Source organism: Dendrobates tinctorius, unplaced genomic scaffold (assembly GCF_039654945.1).
Source record: "Dendrobates tinctorius isolate UK_male_01 unplaced genomic scaffold, ASM3965494v1 ptg000016l, whole genome shotgun sequence".
Taxonomy (NCBI): Eukaryota; Metazoa; Chordata; class Amphibia; order Anura; family Dendrobatidae; genus Dendrobates; species Dendrobates tinctorius.
In genome coordinates this window covers 54055557-54080222 of record NW_027361684.1, presented here as the reverse complement: position 1 = coordinate 54080222, position 24666 = coordinate 54055557, and the positions used below count along the sequence as shown (strand labels likewise).

At 43.3% G+C, this 24666-nt stretch overlaps 1 protein-coding gene across 11 annotated transcripts in view; it reads right to left on the bottom strand.

Moving 5' to 3' along the window:
• Positions 1–24666, bottom strand: part of MAP7D2 (MAP7 domain containing 2) — a 190471-nt gene that overhangs the window by 41736 nt on the left and 124069 nt on the right. For 5 of the 11 annotated variants that reach the window (XM_073565861.1, XM_073565864.1, XM_073565858.1 and 2 more), the window contains 6 exons: positions 15681–15792; positions 15072–15170; positions 11028–11138; positions 6467–6592; positions 3790–3941; positions 3395–3522 (listed from right to left, as the gene is read on the bottom strand). In XM_073565861.1, coding sequence (XP_073421962.1) covers positions 3395–3522; positions 3790–3941; positions 6467–6592; positions 11028–11138; positions 15072–15170; positions 15681–15792 — 728 coding nt within the window. The remainder of the gene's footprint in view (positions 1–3394; positions 3523–3789; positions 3942–6466; positions 6593–11027; positions 11139–15071; positions 15171–15680; positions 15793–24666) is intronic. The other 6 variants (XM_073565865.1, XM_073565860.1, XM_073565862.1 and 3 more) reach the window with 5 other exon arrangements.

Sequence of the window (24666 nt, the reverse complement as noted above, 5' to 3'; positions counted from 1 at the left end):
TAGCTAAAGCTGAAAATGAATTGAGGCTTGCAAGAGATGTCAAAAGCAATATTAAAGGATTTTGGGGATATGTCAAAAGTAAGAGAAAAGTCAAAGATGCTATAGGATTTTTACAGGATGAAAATGATGAAATGGTAAGACAGGATGTTGAGAAGGCTGAACTTTTAAATTCCTATTTTGCATCTGTTTTCTCTCAGAAAGGAAATGTAACATCAACTGTTATTCACTGTCCTATTAAGGGAATAGAAGAATCCAGGATATCTATAAACAGAAAGATAGTGAGGAAACACTTAGCTAACCTAAATGAATTCAAGTCTCCAGGTCCAGATGAATTACACCCAAGAGTACTGAAGGAGATAGCAGAAGAAATTTTTGAACCCCTCTCCATAATCTTTGAAAATTCTTGGAGAACAGGAGAAGTGCCAGAAGACTGGAGAAGAGCAAATGTTGTTCCTATCTTCAAAAAGGGGAAGAAGGTGGACCCAGGCAACTATAGGCCGGTGAGTCTGACTTCTATACCAGGAAAGATCTTTGAACAAATTATTAAACAACATGTATGTCAATACCTGGATAAGAATGAAGTGATTAAACAGAGTCAGCATGGGTTTGTAACTAATAAGTCATGTCAGACTAACTTAATTTCCTTCTATGATGGTATCACTGATTGGGTGGATCAAGGAAATGCTGTAGATATAGTATATCTTGACTTCAGCAAAGCATTTGACAAAGTCTCTCATACAATCCTTATTGAAAAAATGACTAAGTATGGAATGGACAAGGCAACTGTTAGGTGGATTCATAACTGGCTTAGTGATCGGACCCAAAGAGTGGTCGTAAATGGCTGCACATCCAGTTGGAAGAATGTCTCAAGTGGGGTACCACAGGGCTCTGTCCTGGGCCCTGTATTGTTCAACATCTTTATCAACAATTTAGATGAAGGAATTGAGGGTAAACTGATTAAATTTGCTGATGACACAAAGCTAGGAGGGATAGCTAATACTAGAGAAGAGAGAGAGAGGATTCAAAAAGATTTAAATAAACTGGAGAAGTGGGCAGCAACTAACAGAATGGTTTTTAACAGGGAGAAATGCAAAGTACTACATCTGGGCAATAAAAATGAAAAAAGCAGATATAGAATGGGAGGAATAGGGCTAAGTGACAGCACATGTGAAAAAGACTTGGGTATACTAATAGATCACAGACTGAATATGAGTCAACAGTGTGATGCAGCAGCAAAAAAGGCAAATGCAATTCTAGGATGTATTAACAGAAGCATACAGTCTAGATCACGTGAAGTCATTATTTCCCTCTACTCCTCTTTGGTCAGACCTCATCTGGAATATTGTGTCCAGTTTTGGGCACCACATATTAAAAAAGACATCAACAAACTGGAGCAAGTTCAGAAAAGAGCGACCAGAATGGTGACCGGTCTGCAAACCCTGTCTTATGAGGAAAGGTTGCAGGATTTGGGAATGTTTAGTTTGCAAAAGAGAAGACTGAGAGGAGACTTAATAGCTGTCTACAAATATCTAAAGGGCTGTCACATTTTAGAAGGATCAACTTTATTCTCATTTGCACGAGGAAAGACTAGAAGCAATGGGATGAAACTGAATGGGAGGAGGCACAGATTAGATATTAGAAAAAACTTTTTGACAGTTAGAGTGATCAATGAGTGGAACAGGCTGCCACGAGAAGTGGTGAGTTCTCCTTCAATGGAAGTCTTCAAACAGAGGCTGGACAGACATCTGACTGGGATGATTTAGCGAATCCTGCTTTGAGCAGGGGGTTGGAGCAGATGGCCCAGGAGGTCCCTTCCAACTCTACGATTCTATGATTCTATGATTCTAAGAGCAATGGTGTTTAATGTAACAATCCCAGAGTTCTGCATAAGGGCAATGCTTCTTGTATTGGGCCTCTTCTTGCAGATGCCAGTGTTTAGGGGGCAGAACAGAAGCTCAACGTTTGGGTCTATCGATTTACGAGCGCTATGGTAAAAAATATTTACACACAGCAGCCTGTACGCTGGCTCCTATTTAACACTGGATCGATACTCAAGCTGTATATTACCCCAAAAATATTGTTTCTTTTTCCCTGCAATCAAAATTGGAAAATAAAAAGGCAAAAAAAAAAAAAAATTAAACCTTTGTTTTAGTTATTACTGGCATTTCCAAAATGACAATTCTCGAGCAGTGATTATTGGTTAGACCTGTGGCATCCCTCTGTTATTCCTCCTGAAACCATATACTCTAGTCCGTAAAGCATGTTCCTTCAAAGCCTGACACTGCTAGGACCAGACAGTTAGGGGAAGTTCACACTGCTGCTTTTTTTTTTCCTGCAGCAAAACCTGATCTTCTTGGCAGGAAAGAAGCTGCGGCAAAAATGCAGGTCTAGGTGCATTTTTGCAGCGTTTTTTCAACACCCATTCAAGTCACTGGGTGAAAGCCGCTGCAAAAACGCTGAAAGAAGTGACATGCTCTATGTCCAAAAAAACACAAAATCCTGATCACACAAAAAAACTGTGTGTGCATGAGATTTCTGAAATCTCATAGGCTTTGCTGGTATTATAAAAAACATCTGAAAATTAGCATAAAAAAACGCAGCAAAAACGCCCAGTGTGAACACACCCTAAGACTAAGTAAAGACACCTTTTCACAAGGGAAATCTGAATGCCCATTTGCCAGTTATTACATTTCATAGAAAAAAGAATGGAAGAACGCACAGCTTTAAGAAAGGGAGTTTTAGTAACAACTTTTATTCTCCATAAATTAACTATGCTAAAAACAGAAATGTCAATGGGACATACAGATCGCCTTTAAATAAGCACTCCTTCCAATTAAAGTTTTTATTCTCTTAAAATATTGCAATCATCAGGTTATTTAGCACTGTGTACTTACAATTCCTCATTTTGCCTTTCTATCCAGCTAATTGTCCTCTTTTCCATTAGGTCTATGACATCACATGATTAAAAACAGACTAGCTGCATCCTTCCCTATGTAGAAATTGGATGTCTATTTTTCCTCCTGCATGAATCATCATTAGAACTACAATTCTACATCACTAAAAAGTCCCTGTCAACTTCGCTCCACCTACTCTTCAACTCCTGACTCAGCTGCTCCTTCCCACTGGCAGGGACTTTGCAGTAATGTAGAATTGTAGTTCTAATGATGACTCATGCAGGGGAAAAAGAGACTTAAGTGCACAATGCTATGTAATATGATGATTGCAATATGTTATGAGGATAAAAACTTTGATGGAAGGAGGAGTGCTTCTTTAATTGCCATGCTAGAGGCCAAGTTGTATGCATATGTATTTATTGCTGATATAAGTATAAGGGTACAGGTCAGTCTATAGACCCAGCTCAGCACAGACAAATACACGGGACGGGTGTTCATACTTCGGTGTTGCAGGAGACGATGATCTCTTGGACAGTGCTGCAGGAGACTCAGACCTTCGAACTGGAGAACTTAAGGCGCAGGCTGGCACAGGAGTTGATGATCGCTTTTCTTTCTTTAACTTTTCTGGCTATAATATTGGACCAAATGAGAGCATATTAGGGTGGAAAAGATAAGGCAATAATAATAAAAGACACAATATAGTCTAGGAATACAAGTCATACTCAGGTGAGAAGAGAACATGCACACTTCTGGTGACTGTTTCTTATGTTTAAAGAAAAAAAACAAAAACAAACCAACAAACACCACAATTTTTGGGACAGTTTTCCAAAGCCTTAATGGATGTATGAGAGTAGAACCAACATGAAGGTTGGGGGAATAGAAGGGGGTCACATACTTGTATGGCCTCTGGAGACGTAGGGGTCTTCATTCCTTCAGTTCCACTAGGAGACGTTACGGTCTTTCTTCTGTCAGCGCTCCGAGCAGGTGAAGATTTGAAAGGAGATTTAAGAGGGCTAGCGGGGGCTACACGAGGACACACATGGAAGACTAAAGAGTTATAGTGTAAAGCCAAGGTGTAAAGGAACACATAGGAAGAAGTGCGTGGAGAAAAAGGGGAAACACAGAAATGGTAAATAACAAGTCCGTAACGAGCTGAATCACTATGCACTTTGTTATTTCTCCTATCTCAGGGCCTATACATCGGGTTTATATTGGACACAACTTTGTGTGATTCAATACCTGGCGCTTAAACAAAGAGACACTATGATGGGTGGTCAGGATCATTAAACCATGTGGAAGATGTCACCATCATAGAAGGCAGACAACGGAAAACAAACCAAGTATTCAGCTCTTATTCATACGGCTTGCTTACATACTCCGACTACTGTTAGCCAAGAGCACCCATTCTTTTTAGCCTGTGGACTAGTAACGTGGACGTGCCATTATTCTATACCGCTGCTGTTCGGCTGGGGCTACAAGCCGACATTGGCCGCCATACGCGTAAAGCGGGCCAGAGTTTGCGCTATGCCACTGCTACATTGCCACGCAGCGTCAATTAATGTGGTCGCTTTGTGACCAGCGAGATGCCGCTACCACAACAGCAAATTGCAAAAAAAAATAAAAAAAATTTAAATCCGCAGAATTTTCTGCAAGTTGAGTGCCATGGCTCATGATCACATAAATCACTTTATAGATACTAGGAAAATACATCCCATAATTTGGCTTTGAACAATTTTGCAAGGATAAAATAAAAATTAACTCAAAAGAACTATGAAGGAAGAAAACAAAACAGTTTGAATGAAGAGATAAAAATGAAGTAATAAATGAAATATGAGCTGATGACAGGATATGCCAAGGAATTCAACTTCAAGAGACACAATGGTCAAAGACTTGTTTTAGTTTGGTACTATTCCCTCTATATTAGCGGTGGGCAAGTAATTTTCCTACGGGCCACATGTGACACTGACTGTGGTGGAGGGACAAACCAGAAAACAAACTTAATTCAATACTACCATTATTATTACTTTACAGTAATCCTGATCATTTATTATTGAGCATAATTATGTTGACAAGTTGCGACTGCTAATACATGCAGTGCTAGGGCTGATTGTAACAGGTATTATCAGTAGCAGCTAATCAACACCAGATCATTTGTCTTTTAGAAATCATACTGTTATTCAGCCATTGTACCCTGATCAACAGCTCCACCCGCACAACCCCCCCCCCACACAGTATGATGGGCCACACAGGCACATACACACAGTAAGATGGACCCAGGGCTGGACTGGCCATCTGGCAATTCTGGCAAATGCCTGAAGGGCCTGTCTGGTCATGGGCTGCCTTGCCTGCTATGTTGTTAACAGAATCGGTGTTCTCAAGACACCCATACTGCTAAGAGTTGTGACGGAGCACAAAGTCGCTGACTCTGTCACTTACCCCAGCAGGTCACGGGTATCATTAGATATATTGGTCTTGTAGAAAATCTTCCTTTCTTCCATCCAGGGTAATATTAGTAATATATCCCATCCGGTGCTTGGAGACAGGGACAGCATGGGCCTGTGTGATTTCAAATGCCAGGGCTGAATTTCATTCCCAGTCTGTACCTGGATGGACCCCACACACACACACACACAGTAAGATGGACCCCACAGCCCCCCTCTACACACCCACAGTATGATGGACACTACAGCACCCCATACACAGTATGATGAACCTCACAGTCCCCACAGAGACAGACACACAGTAAGATGGACCCCACAGCCCCCAACAGAAATACACTGTATGATGGACCCCACACACACACACACACACACACACACCTCATGGACTGAGCCAGTCAAAGGGCTGAAAACAGTGGTCCACGGGCCGCATCACTGCTATCTGCATCCTCAGGATGACGCAGTGACGTCACTACATCGCACCTGTTGTGTGAAAAATCAGTGCACTAGGCTCATACTGCGCATAGGGGAGCTGTGTGGACTCGTACGGCATATAGGGGAATGTCAAAATACTTAATTCTGCTCAATAATAAGTTATAATTATTATTCTATATTAATTGTAATGTTAATACTCAGTAAAATTAATTTCAACCTATTGGTTCAGCTCAACACAACAGTCATGGTTTGCCGTGTAGCCCCTCGGGAAAATTGCCCACTGCTGACATATAGTTTTTTGCTCCGTACCTGTTAATTTTTGTTCTCATTTGTAGACCTTATTAGAGTGTATAAATCCACATTGTTTTTGCTTTTGATAATGCATATCACCCCCAGCGTAATATTCCCCATTATGATGAAACTTTCATAACTTCTGCTATATTTAGGGCAGCATTGTTGCTTTGCAGCGCGGGGGTCTGGGTTGCAAATCCAACATCTTCAAGGAGTCTGTATGCTCCCCCCGTGTCTGTGTGGGTTCCCTCCCATATTACAAATACATACAGATAGGGAATTTGGATTGTGAGCCCCAATGGGGACAGTGATGATGCATGTAAGGTGCTGTGGAAATTGCTGCTGCTACATAAGAAAGCATAATAAATAATAAAATCTATGACTGCTCCGATTTGCATCCCACATTACCTGACATGTCATGGCATGGCTCGTTAAGCATGGCGGTACTCCTGCTTCTGATTAAGGAGGAGTGTGTTGGTGTGAGCAATCGACTGACAATGAAATTTTCCATAGGGCTAAGGTACATGCGATGGGCTAGAATATGGAGGCAAAGTAATGAATGTTAAAACAAAATATGAAACATGGTGTTAAACAAAATGAAATCTATGCAAAAATAAAATAGAAAAGGATGATGGAAAATGAAAGAGATGTAAAGAATAAGAAAAAAGTAAAACAAAGACAGGTCAACCAATTGCTAGAGAACTTGCTGGATTTACCCCCAAAATAAACATCTTAAATCAGCAACCAGTGCAGAGCAGACTGGTAATCTATATCTCAGCGGCACACCGCGTCCTTACAAGTGGTCCAGAAAGATGGACTGCGGTTCTGGCACCTGCACGTCATGCTCCCCGCCATCAATGCTTGGGGCAGTCTGCTGCACAGCACCAATAATAACAGGCACTGCAACACATCCGGATAAGAAAGACATGTCTGCTCCGCTCCTCAAGGTCACACAAAGACAAGGGAATATAAAGGATCTGGTTACATCTGGATGGAAACTGGAAACTAACTGGTCTTATAGACTCTCTTATGAGTGATCTGTCCATGTCTCGCTCTATCTATATACATACACAGACACACACACATTATATATATACACACACACACACACACACACACACACACACACACACACACATATATATATATATATATATATATATATATATATATATATACACACATATATATATATACACACACACACACACACGTTATAAGTGCATACATACACATATATACATACATACACACACATACACACCCTCACACACACACATATACACATGCTCATGCGCTGACTGATGGACACATAAATGGCCCAGTTTGTGTGCACAGTGCCATGCCTTGGTTTTATAAGTACAGTCTGGATGACAATAATGTAGTTTAGATTTCATATATTCAATATTTGCATATATCTTGGAGCAAACAGGGTTCCGCAATACTCTTTGGTATGAGTAAGCCCTGCATGGGAAAGGCGTGTTTGAGATCTTGGCTGGTGCACTGCTCCAACTTAATACAATCTGTATTTATTCTTTCTAGATATTTTTTATTTCATTATTTGCATCTGCTTGACTATTAGTAACATCTGAGTCTGCACATTTATGCTCTGCATTTGGCATATAACATGTGATAGCAGTTTGCAGTTCAGCATGATATGTCTATATTGCCCAACAATGCATCACATAGGACTACTCTATATGGAAGACATTCCATCACCCCGCTAACATGATTTCATGGTAAATCTAATTCTATATATTTCTACATACATACAATAGGCAAAGCAGAACATGAATTTTAAACTGCATTGCTGCCATATAGACTATACTTCTAAAACCCAGAACTGTGCACACAAAAATGGGCCACCAGACACGGCGGGGCACACCTTTCTGCGATAGGACTCTCAGACTTACCTCTCCTTGGTGAAATTTAAAGTGCAGGTGGGATACAATGCTATCTAAATCAGCCTTACATTCATGGGAGAAGGAGTGTTCAGTCAACTATGGGGGTAGTCACTACCTACAAATGTATACTACAAGAGAACAGATGTGACCAGCACCTCCTCACAGTATAAAGCAAATGTGAAAAGGTGCAAGTTGCAACAACTGCAGAGGCAAAGACAGAGATCTCTGCCAAAATGTACAATTCTATCATTTGAATTCATATCAATAATAAAAATAAAAAAAAGTGTATGAATAAAAAATACCTGACAGCCTGTATGGTTGAGTCATTTGGTGGCTAATGAATACTAACTGTGAAGGATAGGGTAATTTAATGGCAGCTTACTGTCTTCCTAAAACATGTGTGAATGTAACAGGTCACCTGGCTCAGCAGGGGGCCCAGCCTTCTCAGTTTCAGAGAAAAAATTCACACACTCACCAGCAAGCAGTCTTTAAGCTCCTTCCAGAAGACCCCCTGTGGAGACCATGAGGGCTAAAGGGCCCGTTACACATAGCGATATCGCTAGCAATATCGCTGTAACGTCACTGGTTTTGTGACGCAGCAGCGATATTGCTAGCAATATCGCTACATGTGATACTTACCTCCGACCGGCTCCCCCGCTGATTGCACGAGAACGTCCTGGACCATTTCTCGTCGGGCGCTTCCTGCTGGGCTTCCTGTGGCGCCGACGAGAGACGCGTGGACGTGGGCGGGAGGATGTCAGGATTGCCGCGTCTGACAGGTAAGTAACGACCGCTGCTATGTCGCTGGTGAGATCTGCCTGTTTGGCAGCTCACTAGCGACCACTTAGCGATGCACCAGCGATCCATATCGCTGTCGGTAACGGTACCCTAACTGCTTTGTTGAGTCAGCTATGATTTTACAACAAGAATATGGACTTATTGTACATCCTCGCCACACACCGGTTACATTTTTGAGATGTCTGGAGTGGGGCAAACATCTTCCTTCCAGGGTCTCGGTCTAGTAGGAGCAAGGTAACATCTCTGTGTTTGTTCTCCAAGTGTAATGGGAGCACGGCCAGATCCGACGGCGCCAGAACTGCCTTCCCCATTACCTTCTGTTGGGAAGTTATGATCTTTCAATAGGCTTTGGGAGATGTAGCTACAAACTTCCAGGGATGGGGGATAAGGACCCTCCCGGGGGCGTGAAAGGGTGTGACCAACCAAAGGGGATAACGACTTGTCTAAGGCCATGTGGTCTATCTCTGTTATGCTTGCTGTTCACTTCAAAAGTGGGGAACATATCGAGTAACATGCTGTGAAGGAACTAGGAACCAGCTGGCAGCCCATGCCCCCTGCGGCCCAGCGCACACGTGGTCGAGCACCAAACCGGTAATTGACATGATCCATCTGCTCACATCTTTTGTACTTCACCCGTTTTTGCATATCTGACCATATACTCATTGTGTATATACTGTGTATTGTCTAGTGTGCCCTTAAGGCAATTAAATATATAATTTAACGTTAGGGCCCTGTCACACATAGCGACTCACCAGCGATCCCGACAACGATATGAACTTGTCAGGATCGCTGGTGAGCTGCCAAACAGGCAGCTTCACCAGCAATCAGCACCAGCGACGACGAGCGCGCACGTCGCTGTGTACCTTAGATACCAGCGTGCTGGTGCAGGGAGCTTGTATCCAAGGTAAACAGCAGGTTTCTAAGCGCTGCGCGGCGCTTAGAAACCCGCTGTTTACATTGGATATGAGCTGGGAGCTTGATGATCGTTCTCTCCCACCTGCCACACGCAGCGATGCGTGCTGGCCAGCGGGAGACCAACGATCAAAAAAAGGTCCAGGGCTTTTGAGCTTGATCAGCGATACCCGGCAGGGGGGCCGGTCGCTGATACCTGTCACACACAGCGATATTGCTGGTGAGATCGCTGTTGCGTCACAAAACTTGTGACGCAGCAGCGATCTCGCTGTGTGTGATGGGGGCTTTAGGCTGCTCTTTTATCTCAATCCACATGTCCGTATTCTTGGTTTAACTTTCCATGCTACCGGGGCTGGTTTCTAGCTCAATACAATTCCGTTAACGGACCAGGCTTATATCTAACAAGGAACTGCTGGCAGTCCTACTGGGCTGAACAGGCGTTGTTTTACTGGTGCTAGTGAAAAGGGCCTCTCAGTCTGTCAGGGTTGTGGGCGAGTGTGGTGCCACATTAGTGACGCATTGGCCGCATCCTCTCACTCCTCTCGCCTCCCTGGGTCTGTGTGCGCAGGGGGCGTTTGTGTAAAACTGTACCAAGCTGACCTTATGTGTCCCCAGGGGCGGGAAACATTATGTTGGTGCAAAAGTAGGGAGACCACACTAGGTGATCCTTCTGACTTAATAGGGACGTCAAGCGGGGTGGCGATGTGCAGATTCATCACACTGACACTTCTGTGTTTGGTGAATAAAGGGTTACTTGGGATATACTGACATATAATTTTTGGGGGACTTATTATGTGAGGTCTAATTAAAGTTAAAAACAAAGAACTTTAGATAAACTTTATAGTTATGGTTTCCAATAGCTGGTCAGAAAAAACGTTCTTTCAAAAAAAGTAAGGTGCCAGCACCAAATGTCTACATGCACTCACTACCAAGGTCAATGGAACAAGACAATCATGATACAGATTCGTTTTTGCTTTGTCCTTTGCAACTACATTATATGAAAAATATGCTTCTCACGCATGTCAAAGGGTTTGCCAGATCCAGCTCCATTATAGACTACTGTTTGCTGTGCTGCCATCTAGTGGAGTTGCTTAAAATAACATTTCAAACCACAAAAAAAAAAATAAAAATATTGCGTATATATAGTAACGTGTTTGGGTGATAATATGTTTTGCTGTTGTTAATGTGAACTGCGACTTATGATAACACATTTTGCATTTATTTGCACTTTTGTGATGCCGAGAGGCAGAGGAAGAATCCAGAGATGATGCAGCAATGATGTAAAGAAAGCTGGACAATAGAAGGAAGGTTAAAGCAGCGAGGGGAGATGGAAAAGGGAGAGACAGTCCACTTGCCTCGATCGGGGGAATGCGTGATTGCAGCGGTAGAAGCGGAGAGCCTCTTACTGATTGGCGAGTCCACTGGCCTCTGTAGACTCATTGTAGAAGAGGACAGCTTGTCACAGGCTGCAGAGAGATGCATCAGACATTGGGATCAGAAATTACTCTGGGAAATCTAACGCTGCTCTTCTTATTCAGTGATTTAATTAACTGGTGTCAGACACATTTGGAAAGGGCTTCACTAATATTCAACCAACAGCGGCCCAAACCCCTGATATATTAGTTACTGAATTCTGTGGGCTTCATGTGTTATCACTTTTCTAGATATATTTTTTACCAGTAGGAGGCGCTCATCCAAGCTGCAAGTCAATGCATTATATTAGAGAGGGCAACCATTGTGGAGTCAATATACTCGGCAGGTCTCACTCTACTCATTGTAGTACAAGGGAAATGTATTTCATATTTTAATGCTTGGTAAGCAATGTAAAGCAGCAAGCAATCTTACAAATATCCATATACAAATTTCAGTTGCTCGTTGAAATCACAAGGGGGCTGCGCTGTACACATGGATTATATAAGACGTTCATGGAATAGCTATCGGATCCCACAATCAAAGAGTTATTCCCATCTTCATAGATGGATAGTGCCGCTTATAAAAACACAGGCCCTTTTGCAATTAACTACTTTTTAAAATTGACAGCCACTTTTGAGATACTGAGATACTAATACTTCTATTTTGTCTACAGCTCATTGCCTAGGAGACAGACCACTGCTGCGGTGTATCCTGTAAGCGCTGCCATGATGCTGGCCGGGATTACATTATAACATTGCACTCCAGCAATCCTGGCCAGCTTCAGCGCAGCGCTTACAAGCTCAAAGAGAACAGAGCTTCTCAGCACTGCACATGTTCAGCAGTCTAGGAGCGGTGGTCGGTTTCCAAGGAAACAAGCTGTAAACAAAAAGATAAAAGTGTTACTCTCTCAAGAACAGCTAAAAGTGTAAATTCTCTGCAAATTGCAAAATCGCTTGTATTTACATGTACTTATCCAACAATACCCTTTTATGAAGATGAAAACAACCCTTTAAAATTCCACCTACTGGAAGGACAGTGACATAGGATTTGGGCAAGCCCTCCACACTGCCCTACCCTGTATATAAGGCATGCTCTCCCCACTGCCCTGCCCTGTATATAAGGCATGCTGTGTTTGCTACCCTGTATATATGGCATGCTTTGTGTGCTACCCTGTATATAAGGCATGCTTTGTGCGCTACCCTGTATACAAGGCATGCTGTGTGTGCTACCCTGTATATATGGCATGCTTTGTGTGCTACCCTGTATATAACGCATGCTTTGTGTGCTACCCTGTATATAAGGCATGCTTTGTGTGCTACCCTGTATATAAGGCATGCTTTTGTGCGCTACCCTGTATATAAGGCATGTTTTGTGTGCTACCCTGTATATAAGGCATGCTTTGTGCGCTACCCTGTATATAACGCATGCTTTGTGTGCTACCTTGTATATAAGGCATGCTTTGTGTGCTACCCTGTATATAAGGCATGCTTTATGCGCTATCCTGTATATAAGGCATGCTTTATGTGCTACCCTGTATATAAGGCATGTTTTATGTGCTACCCTGTATATAAGGCATGCTTTGTGCGCTACCCTGTATACAAGGCATGCTGTGTGTGCTACCCTGTATATATGGCATGCTTTGTGTGCTACCCTGTATATAACGCATGCTTTGTGTGCTACCCTGTATATAAGGCATGCTTTGTGTGCTACCCTGTATATAAGGCATGCTTTGTGCGCTACCCTGTATATAAGGCATGCTTTATGCACTACCCTGTATGTAATGCATGCTTTATGTGCTACCCTGTATATAAGGCATACTGTGTGTGCTACCCTGTATATAAGGCATGCTTTGTGCGCTACCCTGTATATAAGGCATGCTTTATGCACTACCCTGTATGTAATGCATGCTTTATGTGCTACCCTGTATATAAGGCATACTGTGTGTGCTACCCTGTATATAAGGCATGCTTTGTGCGCTACCCTGTATATAAGGCATGCTTTATGCGCTACCCTGTATATAAGGCATGCTTTGTGTGCTACCCTGTATATAAGGCATGCTTTGTGTGCTACCCTGTATATAAGGCATGCTTTGTGCGCTACCCTGTATATAAGGCATGTTTTGTGTGCTACCCTGTATATAAGGCATGCTTTGTGCGCTACCCTGTATATAACGCATGCTTTGTGCTACCCTGTATATAAGGCATACTGTGTGTGCTACCCTGTATATAACGCATGCTTTGTGTGCTACCCTGTATATAAGGCATGCTTTATGCGCTATCCTGTATATAAGGCATGCTTTATGTGCTACCCTGTATATAAGGCATGTTTTATGTGCTACCCTGTATATAAGGCATGCTTTGTGCGCTACCCTGTATACAAGGCATGCTGTGTGTGCTACCCTGTATATAAGGCATGCTTTGTGCGCTACCCTGTATACAAGGCATGCTGTGTGTGCTACCCTGTATATATGGCATGCTTTGTGTGCTACCCTGTATATAACGCATGCTTTGTGTGCTACCCTGTATATAAGGCATGCTTTGTGTGCTACCCTGTATATAAGGCATGCTTTGTGCGCTACCCTGTATATAAGGCATGCTTTATGCACTACCCTGTATGTAATGCATGCTTTATGTGCTACCCTGTATATAAGGCATACTGTGTGTGCTACCCTGTATATAAGGCATGCTTTGTGCGCTACCCTGTATATAAGGCATGCTTTATGCGCTACCCTGTATATAAGGCATGCTTTATGTGCTACCCTGTATATAAGGCATGTTTTATGTGCTACCCTGTATATAAGGCATGTTTTGTGTGCTGAAGACATTTATAAGTCATCATCGCAGAGATCAGTGGATGATGCACAGAGAAGCTAATGTCACTGTCATCTGAAACGGCTGGTCTTTTGGAAATGAGGAAGGTAATTAAATAAATGAATGAAATAATGGCAGTCAGCCATATAGCCTGATGCACTGACATAGGACAATAGCTGCTATAATAGAGAACAGTTCATGTTTTGGGCCTGAAAGCACTGCAAATCAAACAGAAATGGAAAATCTGCAGTACAGATCAATGGCCGCAAAATCTTACAATGCAAAGCACAGGGAATTATTTTTGTAATAAAAAGCACAATAAGCAGGAGATCAATTGTAGACACAATGTTCTGGATTTTGTACCTCTGATGAGCTTGCTGCATTATTCCCCAGATAATGTATTGGGGGATGGGGGATTATGACTAGGCAGGAAATCCTGGCACAGATAATGAACACAAAGTCATCCTGATGCCAGGGTGTAGCACAGTAAGGGCACCAGGACTACAGCTTAGAATTACCGTCTCATTCTGGGATCTGCGGCTTCCGCTTCTTCTAGGTGACAGCTAAATATTGTACAGGTTGAGGACCTTCCTAAAGGGCGTGGAAAGTGCCCAATCTCTGTCTCAGTTACCCTTTAAAATTGGAATAGCAAGCTGCCCTATTATGCACCACTTCTCATGGGCATACAGGTGTAGGCCCATCCGGGGCCTTGTGTCACACTTTCTTCCTGCCCTGAACTAAAAGTTGGACCCCTTTTTTTTTTCTACATCAGGGTGGTGCTGGTGTTTTTTTGGGTCCAAGTCAGCCATTTTTGAGGGTCCCTAATCCACGTCATTTTTTTGTTTTTTTTTTTTTTATAAATGCTTCATCTAAAATAAATATTTTCTAAAAAATGCAAAAAAGTTTCAAAACTTTGTATAAGCAGCATTAAAATGAAGCGCATACTGGTGACGTGAGCATGATGTGGAATGGATCACAAGACAGTATGAGACCGGGCATCATGCACCATGTTTTGGATCCACGTGGACAGACAAGCTGATGTACAATGTGACACAGGACACGACTGTGGACACTCGTCTGCCCGAATGCTGCTCAGGGTGCACAGCTGGGATTGTGATGGAGGTAATGTGATGAACACTGAAAGACACAGTGGTACTATATCCCACGTAAAAATACCATTAGAGGGCTCGTCAGCATCGGCAGAGGTCACAGGCTCTGTGTCTGGGGTGTTGGTAGTTAAATCTAGCACAGGGGGCTGGGGCATGTCTGATTCACCTGCATAGCACAAAACCAGAGTAAAACAACATAAAAATCCTACAGTAAAAAGGACAGAATTAAGCAACATAAAAGAATAGAGGTAAAATGGTCCATCTGCAACTTGGTTGGTAACCCGGCTGTGAAACAGTTAACAATTTAAAGGCCGACCTTAAAAGGGACGGGATTACATCACCTCTATTTCTGCACTGTCAGATACAACTCTGCAGCATAATGACTAACTAATGAGTGGTGGTGCCTTTAAGAGCGTTAACACATTGATGCCCAGAGTAATAAAACAGACCAGACATTATTGAAATATTCTTCAAATCACAGCACTGGATACTGGGAATACTCATGTTTGTTACAGACACAACATAGTAAAAAAAAATAAGTTAAATTGGTTAATTTTTTATAGCCTCTAACCTTGACATGTGCCTGGAAGGACAAAGTTCCCACAAAGAGAAAAGTCTCCCACATCCTTTCTTATAAGGGATTCAAATTTCTGCATTGCAGGGCAGAAGGACTCACCATCTCTTCCAGCTCCAGCCACCAAGGCCCCACCCCAGGACCATCGCTTCTGCTTCTGTTCCAGCTGTTGACTGCGTTCTTGGGAGCGTCTCATCATAGCCTCCAGCCGCTCCTAGGCAAATATACACACAGATTTAGGCTGTACTTAAGACGCAGCGCTCGTCACAATGTCTTCAGTGTACAAGTCCTATGGATGGATGGTGGGCTTTTCTATTCTCTGAAGAATAGGAGATGATGATCATACTCGACTAGAGGAGGTGGCTGCTCGGCTCCTCGTCACGGGAGGTGTCACTGGAGGGGATGTAGTGGCTAAATGACACAAGTTGCATCACCGATCTCAGCATCTGGTCCCCGTGGAGCAGCAGCCAATGATCATCTCAGATGAGAAATGCTTTGACAGCATTAACTCATTCAGGGCAGATGATGACAGATACTGCACAGTCACAGAGACCAGGCACACGGGAGAGAACAAGCACAAGACTGCTCGGATGAAATATCATATAAAATCATATCTGAAAAAAGTCTTGTAAATCCTATAGGAGGACTGAAATCAGGGCATACATCAGGACATTACAACATCTTGCTCCCTATATCTACAGTAACTAATATAACTATGGGAGTCACTCATCAAAATATGGCAAAAGAGGAGGGGATTGCACATATCAACAAGTCAGATCAATTCTTCGTCTGGCCTAGGGTGATCATGGGTCATACATTGGTTAGCTGCAGGATATTAAAGCATTGTTGAGAAAATACATTAACTGGTACAGGGTAAAAATGGAGCAGTTGCTTAAGTCAACCTTAGGATCGGCCATCAATATCAGATCGGTGGTGCCCAACTTCTGCCCTCTACCAAGAAGCAGCCAATTGAAGAGTTTGCAGAGTTAAGACCCACCATACACACTAGACGAATGTCAGCCTACATCGACGGTTTCAGCTGACAGTTTAATGTGTATGGGGGACTCCCGAAAGGAAAGATAAAGATCCGACATGTCCAATTTCGGGATGCCGATCTGTTGGTTTTCTAAGACATGCTGCCATTAGAGATGCCCAACAATGACACTCTCATTGAGAATAAAGGAGCTCTTGGCCGAACGAGCGTTTCTAGCAGTCAAACTGTTGTCCAGCCAACAGCCATCTAAAGTATATATATGGGGTATTTAATAACTTCATTTTGTAGTGTCTGTACCTGGTACTGCGGCTCTTGACAATTGAATCCATTTTAAGTGAATGTAACAGAACCGCAATACTAGGCACAGAAATACCTGCTAACTGTCCTGAATTTGCCAGGAATATTCCATAATTTCAAGCACAATCCCAGCAAATTCCATGTCTCCTGGACCTAGAGGGAGCATGGTTTATGTAAACCCCACTCAGAGATGACGTAACGGGGTTGGCCAAGGTGTTTCCGGGCATATTCCTGGCAGCGCTGGTAAACAAGACAGACAGTCCTATTGTAACAGTAGAAATATTGGTAAGTATAGGCACAGCTGTTAGGGTGTGACAGGGACGGTCATATACCTTCCCCTGGAGACAACAATTGTGGTGTGAATACTAATATGCAGTTCTATGGTGCTTTTTATGGTGTAATGTAAAATGCATAGAGCTGATGCTGCTATGTAGGTACTGTTTTGGTAATGCCTAAGGTAACCTGGTACACTCTGCTCAGGGGTAGGGACAGTACAGAACATGGTTCAGTGATTAGTTAGTGATAGATAGGAACATTAGGGAAGATAGGCAGTGGTGGGTCTTATTAGTGTACAATATAGGATACAGTTAAAAGTTTGGGACCAGCCCAACATGGGACGTGAAAGGTCAGAAAAAAGTCGAAGCACTTCCTGGTTTAGTTAGTCTGAGTTAGATGTAGTGGGAGGTTTGTGACAAATGGAAATTCAAGGTGCAGTGGGCTGGAGGCATGTGGAGTACATAATGTTCTGGCAGCATGAGGTCATACCAGATATTCTGTGCACTTTCCTGTAACATCCAGAGCCTATGGCCCAACCTAGGCACTGAAAAGTGTGTCTTAATCTCTTCCATACAGAAGAAGCCAGATGGAGAAACGCAGGAGGGAAATGCATTGGATCCCATGAGTGCTGTGATACTGGAGGGGAAATCCTTGGGGCTGATTGGAGGATCAAGTGTAGGGATAGTCTGAGCTGAACGTGAGCAAAAGCTTGAAATGTACTGTGTTAATGAAACTGGAGGGTGCTGTGCCCGATATTGCATGTTAAAGACTGATGTACTTGAACTGAAAAGAAAGCAGCCGACAGCACATTCAGAATGAAGGAGATGCACGCTCCCAGTCCAAGGACCCAATTGGACATAAAAATTCCAGAGAACTAACGTAGAGGAGCAGCATCCAATCCGGGTGAAAAAAATGTACAAAAGTTTATTCTGCCATTAAAAAGACATACAACGTTTCGACCACAATTGGTCTTTTTCAATTGGATGCTGCTCCTCAACGTTATTTCTCTGATGTACTTGAACTGTCCAGTAAAGTTGAACTTGTTATAACAAATTGGGTGTCCCCTTATGTGTGCAGCTCATCCTGGACCTAAGGACATGGATGCAGAAGGGCCTTCAAGTGAGTACAATGCATCGTGAACAGCACGACAATAAAGGACAGGGAAATGGTGTTTGTGGGGTGCCAGTGTGTGGCTACTGCTCTGGGCATTTTACACAGCCACTACCAAATGTATGGAACTGTGCCCAAGGCTGGAGTCACACATAGCGACTCACCAGCGATCCTGACAACGATATCAATGTGTCAGGATCGCTGGTGAATCGCTATGTGATCGCTGGTGAGCTGTCAAACAGACAGCTTCACCAGCGATCAGCACCAGCGACGCCGAGCGCCCGGCATCGCTGTGTTCGTTAGTAACCAGCGCGCTGATGCAGGGAGCTGGTAACTAACGTACACATCGGGTATCTAAGGGACGTACGTCCCTTGGATACCCGATGTGTACGTTAGTTACCAGCAGATCGCTGGTCTCCCGCCTGTCACACGCAGCTATACGTGCTGGCCAGCGGGAGACCAGCGACCAAAAAAAAGTCCTGGCCTTTCCTGCATCGATACCGGCAGGGGGGCCGGTCGCTGATTGCTGTCACACACAGCAATCTCGCTGGTGAGACCGCTGTTGTGTCACAAAAATTGTGACTCAGCAGCAATCTCGCTAGCGAGATCGCTATGTGTGACGGGGCCTTAACAAACATTGAAGGGGACTTTAGCGCTCACCACACTGCCGTGGCCACTTGGTTTGTCTGATCAGCTAAGATGCAAGAAGCTACACACCCACTCTTATTGTTCTGCTATTAATGGTCTATTCTAAACATAAGCATACCAAAGTCTCAGCAGACCCCTTTAATACAGCACAAACAACTGGAAGTCAACAGTAAAGAAGCAGAACAAAGATCAGGTTTGTCTTGTGCACAGCCTACATACAGATTATGTTAGCAACAATCATTTTACAGCTGATAGAACTCTTTTTTTTTTTTCACCAATCTGAATGTATACCACTGTATTTTAATACGTGGCTGCATTCATAGTTCTATTGATCGTCGGGTGAAACAATCCACAACCTGACAAATGCACTTGAGCAAACACTGTGCTGACCAACAAGAAATAAAGAGCGATTTCAGTTCTCAAAGTTACATAATTGTGAATACAGCCCTGAAATCTACACTTCCACAACATCTGTAATATTTAGCTTAAATTTTTAATGGTTTCCATTAAGTGATTGATGAACGCTCTCAGGGCTGTGTACTACAAAATCTATTACAGATAGATTTGGTTTAAGAACGGAGCTCTGCAAGGGTATTAAAGTGACATAGGAAGGTCAAAACGGAAGCCTCCAAAGAGACCAAGCAAATCTGAGGTTTCCATGACACCCTCACATGGAGTCAATGATTTTTCCTTTAGGTTGACTGTAAAAGCTTGACATTTCTCAGGGGAACATAATGCTACCATTGCAAGGAAACTGCTGGGCCTCGGGGAGGTGAATGCTGCTTTTAGGAGAGACTTCCCTGAAAAGGCCGAAGACATCTGCATATTAATGAGGAGGAAAAAAACATCTAATCTAATCTGTGACAAATGCATTTTAAGTAAATAAGAGGAGTTGTTACAAACCCACTTCCTAGGCCCCCTTCACAAGTCCTGATAGTGTCTACATGTAACATACGTGTGGCATGCATGTGCGGTCCGTGTGCGGCATCACTGAAACGTACCAGAGCCTGGGAAAAGTAGTACACTTAGCGCTGTTCCCAGGCGAAGGGTGCTGAATGCAGCTCTCATCATTGTCGCCTGTCTCCCTGTGATCCGCAAGACCAGGCGACGCTGATGAGACTTATAGCGCTGAATACAAGTCTTATCAGCGTCGCTTATGCTCTACTACTGCCACTAGACCAGAAGACGACATCGGCTATCCAAACTGGTGAGAAACACAGATTCATACTGTTTGCCTATGATTTAACAAAGCTGATAAAAAAAACATATATATAACACTAACAATGCCATCTACAATCTGTCCCCCATCCCTCATACATATCTGATCTAATCTCTAGATACCTCTCTAATATGTTGTTATCTTGGGTCCTCAAAAGACCTTCTTTATGATTCGCGTCTGCTCCTCACACAACTGTCTCCAAAAACTTCTCGTGTTCCCCCTGTACTTTTAAACTCACCACCACAATCAGCCAAATCCTTCCCTTACCCTGTAAAGCAATCTGAAGACTGACCGCAGGAAAGCCTACCACCTCCAATCTCCTTTGCTCCTACCACACTGCCATATGAGCAGCCATTACCTAGGGCCTCCTCTTATAGATTCTATGTCCTTGCAGGCAGTGTCCTCTCTCCATCTATTCCAGTCTGTCACTCATTTACTCATGTTTATTGTACTTGTTTTGTATGCTATACATTACACACTTACATTCGGTGTATTACGTATGCTATGTACTCTAAAACCGGTTTACAGCTTTTTAGTTTATACAGAGCTCTGAAATAAAGGGGCATCAAACTAAACAATCATCATTATCACAAGCAGTCTCTAATCTCAATGCCATTCACTAGTGGGATCAAGGTTTTCAAGGCCAATTGAGCACATCCACTGCAGTCATCCAAAATCAAAGAAAAGGACACTTTGTTTTTGTGGTTTGTTTTGCCATCAAGATTGAATAGACAGAAACACAAGAGCCGCTCTACTGGAATGCTAAATGAGCAGAAACACATCTAGGGCATGCACAGAGCAACAAAAATACCAACTGGGGTATGGATGACACCAGGAATGTTTACCTCCCATCAGCCGTTGGGAATGTCGATTATTGGCAGTTTGGTTTATACCATAAACTGTATATGCAGGAAAAGGCTTCCATTATATATATTTTTTACATATCCTTAGTGCTCAGCTCACTAGTCGGGATGATAAAGTATTGGGGTACCATTTACCCAACTATATAGAAAAATGCTGTAGACTGCTTTCCTATACCGAGGACCACGGCAAAAACCATATTCCACGCTCCATGCATAAGAAAAGTATGGCACTGTATGACAGACCGTACAGGAGACACTGTACATAGAGACTTGCAATGGAGATACGCATTTGAAAGTCTTTTGATTTAGTCAGCAAAGGAAATTTTTTTTTTTTTAATTCGTTTATTAAACCATAAACAAGACAAACAACATACACACTTATATATGATGATAAGCATTGCATAAAGCATACATACACTCTCCACAGTATTGATATAAAACAAAATGCATACAGTTGTGGCCAAAAGTATTGACACCCCTGCAATTCTGTCAGATAATACTCAGTTTCTTCCTGAAAATGATTGCAAACACAAATTCTTTGTTATTATTATCTTCATTTAATTTGTCTTAAATGAAAAAACACAAAAAGAATTGTCCTAAAGCCAAATTGGATATAATTCCACACCAAACATAAAAAAGAGGGTGGACAAAAGTATTGGCACTGTTCGAAAAATCATGTGATGCCTCTCTAATTTGTGTTATTAACAGCACCTGTAACTTACCTGTGGCACCTAACAGGTGTTGGCAATAATTAAATCACACTTGCAGCCAGTTGACATGGATTAAAGTTGACTCAACCTCTGTCCTGTGTCCTTGTGTGTACCACATTGAGCATGGAGAAAAGAAAGAAGACCAAAGAACTGTGAGGATTTGAGAAACCAAATTGTGAGGAAGCATGAGCAATCTCAAGGCTACAAGTCCATCTCCAAAGACCTGAATGTTCCTGTGTCTACCATGCGCAGTGTCATCAAGAAGTTTAAAGCCCATGGCACTGTGGCTAACCTCCCTAGATGGACAGAAAAGAAAAATTGACAAGAGATTTCAACGCAAGATTGTGCGGATGTTGGATAAAGAACCTCGATTAACATCCAAACAAGTTCAAGCTGCCCTGCAGTCTGAAGGTACAACAGTGTCAACCCGTACTATCCGTCGGCATCTGAATGAAAAGGGACTGTAAGGTAGGAGACCCAGGAAGACCCCACTTCTTACCCCGAGACATAAAAAAGCCAGGCTGGAGTTTGCCAAAACTTACCTGAAAAAGCCTAAGGCTGGTTTCACATTCGCGCTTTTTAAGCGCACGCACGGCCGGGGGTAGCTCCGCCCCCGAGCCGGCTCTCTGCCCGGCGTGCCCGCCCCTTCCTTGTAGCGCCGCCTCCTAGCGCACAGCGGCGCCTGCGATCGGCGCACCCTATCTTTAGCATAGGGTGCGCAGATCGTGCGCAGGCCGTGCGCTAGTTGCGCTTTGACCTGCGCTGTGCACTTTTGACGGTGCGCCGTGCGCGCCAAAATCAAACTTTTCGGATTTTGGCGCGCACGGCGCACCGTCAAAAGTGCGCAGCGCAGGTCAAAGCGCAACTAGCGCACGGCCTGCGCACGATCTGCGCACCCTATGCTAAAGATAGGGTGCGCCGATCGCAGGCGCCGCTGTGCGCTAGGAGGCGGCGCTACAAGGAAGGGGCGGGCACGCCGGGCAGAGAGCCGGCTCGGGGGCGGAGCTACCCCCGGCCGTGCGTGCGCTTAAAAAGCGCAAATGTGAAACCAGCCTAAAACGTTTTGAAAGAATGTCCTTTGGTCAGATGAGACAAAAGTAGAGCTTTTTGGGCAAAGGCATCAACATAGAGTTTACAGGAGAAAAAAAGAGGCATTCAAAGAAAAGAACACGGTCCCTACAGTCAAACATGGCGGAGGTTCCCTGATGTTTTGGGGTTGCTTTGCTGCCTCTGGCACTGGACTGCTTGACCGTGTGCATGGCGTTATGAAGTCTGAAGACTACCAACAAATTTTGCAGCATAATGTAGGGCCCAGTGTGAGAAAGCTGGGCCTCCCTCAGAGGTCATGGGTCTTCCAGCAGGACAATGACCCAAAACACACTACAAAAAGCACTAGAAAATGGTTTGAGAGAAAGCACTGGAGACTTCTAAGGTGGCCAGCAATGAGTCCAGACCTGAATCCCATATAACACCTGTGGAGAGATCTAAAAATGGCAGTTTGGAGAAGGCACCCTTCTAATATCAGGGACCTGGAGCAGTTTGCCAAAGAAGAATGGTCTAAAATTCCAGCAGAGTATTGTAAGAAACGCATTGATGGTTACCGGAAGCGGTTGGTCGCAGTTATTTTGGCTAAAGGTTGTGCAACAAAGTATTAGGCTGAGGGTGCCAATACTTTTGTCAGGCCCATTTTTGGAGTTTTGTGTGAAATGATCAATGTTTTGCTTTTTGCTTCATTCTCTTTTGTGTGTTTTCATTTAAGACAAATTAAATGAAGATAATAATACCAAAGAATTTGTGTTTGCAATCATTATCAGGAAGAAACTGAGTATTATCTCACAGAATTGCAGGGGTGTCAATACTTTTGGCCACAACTGTATGTCAGTTTACACATGGAATAAAATGTAGTGTCAGGTAAACCATGCAAGCTTTTATATTGTTATTCGATCAATAAAGTCTTTTTAACTTCCTAAACCAAACTATAACTACCAGTTCGCAGCCTAGTTCTACATAATCAGCCAATTATTATGCGATGTCTCCCTCCTACAAGGTAAGGTGAGAGGAATTCCACCTCTCCCAGATCTTTTCGAATTTGTCCGGGCACCCTCTATTTTGATACAGCGTACGCTCATATGGAATAACCGCATTCACCAATTCGATCCAAATCCAGAGGGAGGGACATGAGCTCCCCATCCAACGCAGTGCCAGAACCTTTCGTGCCATAAATAACGTTTCCCGTAAAAAATCCCGATATAATGACCCCAAGATTCATCATCACACACCCCAAACAGGCAAACCAGCGGCTCAATGGGAACAGGAACTTGTACCAGGGAAGTTACTAATGACGTCACCTCCTTCCAATATTGTGCAATAATAGGGCATTGCCAGATCATGTGTATGAAGTCTGCATCCAATGAGTGACATCTCAAGCATTCCGATGATTGGAATCTACGCATCCTGAATAGTCGGGTCGGGGTCAGATATGATTGATTTATAATATATAATTGTGTCATTCTGTAATTGATAGACGGAAACACCCCGATCGGAGATTCCAGAATTTCTCCCCATTCCTCTCCTTGTGCATCGGGGATGAGCCTCTCCCACTTCCCTTTAACCGAGTTTATGGCGGATTCCGCCCCTACCGATAACATATATGTGTACAAAGTGGAGATGAGACCCTGGGGACCCTGGCGATTTAAGGAAGCCTATCAAGGGCAGAGACGATATAGCTTTGTTTACCCCCATATTTCTCATATGTGATTGAAAGGCCGACCTCAATTGTAGATAACGGAAATATTGGGATCTTGGGACGTTACATTTGACCTGTAATTGTTTAAAAGACACCAAGGTTCCATGATCGTGCAAATCGCTTACCGAGGAAACATTGTGCTGAGTCCAGAACTCGGCAGACGGGTGTTCAAGCAATGCAGGAAAATAACCATTATTCCACAGGGGCATTTCAGCCACTATGTCT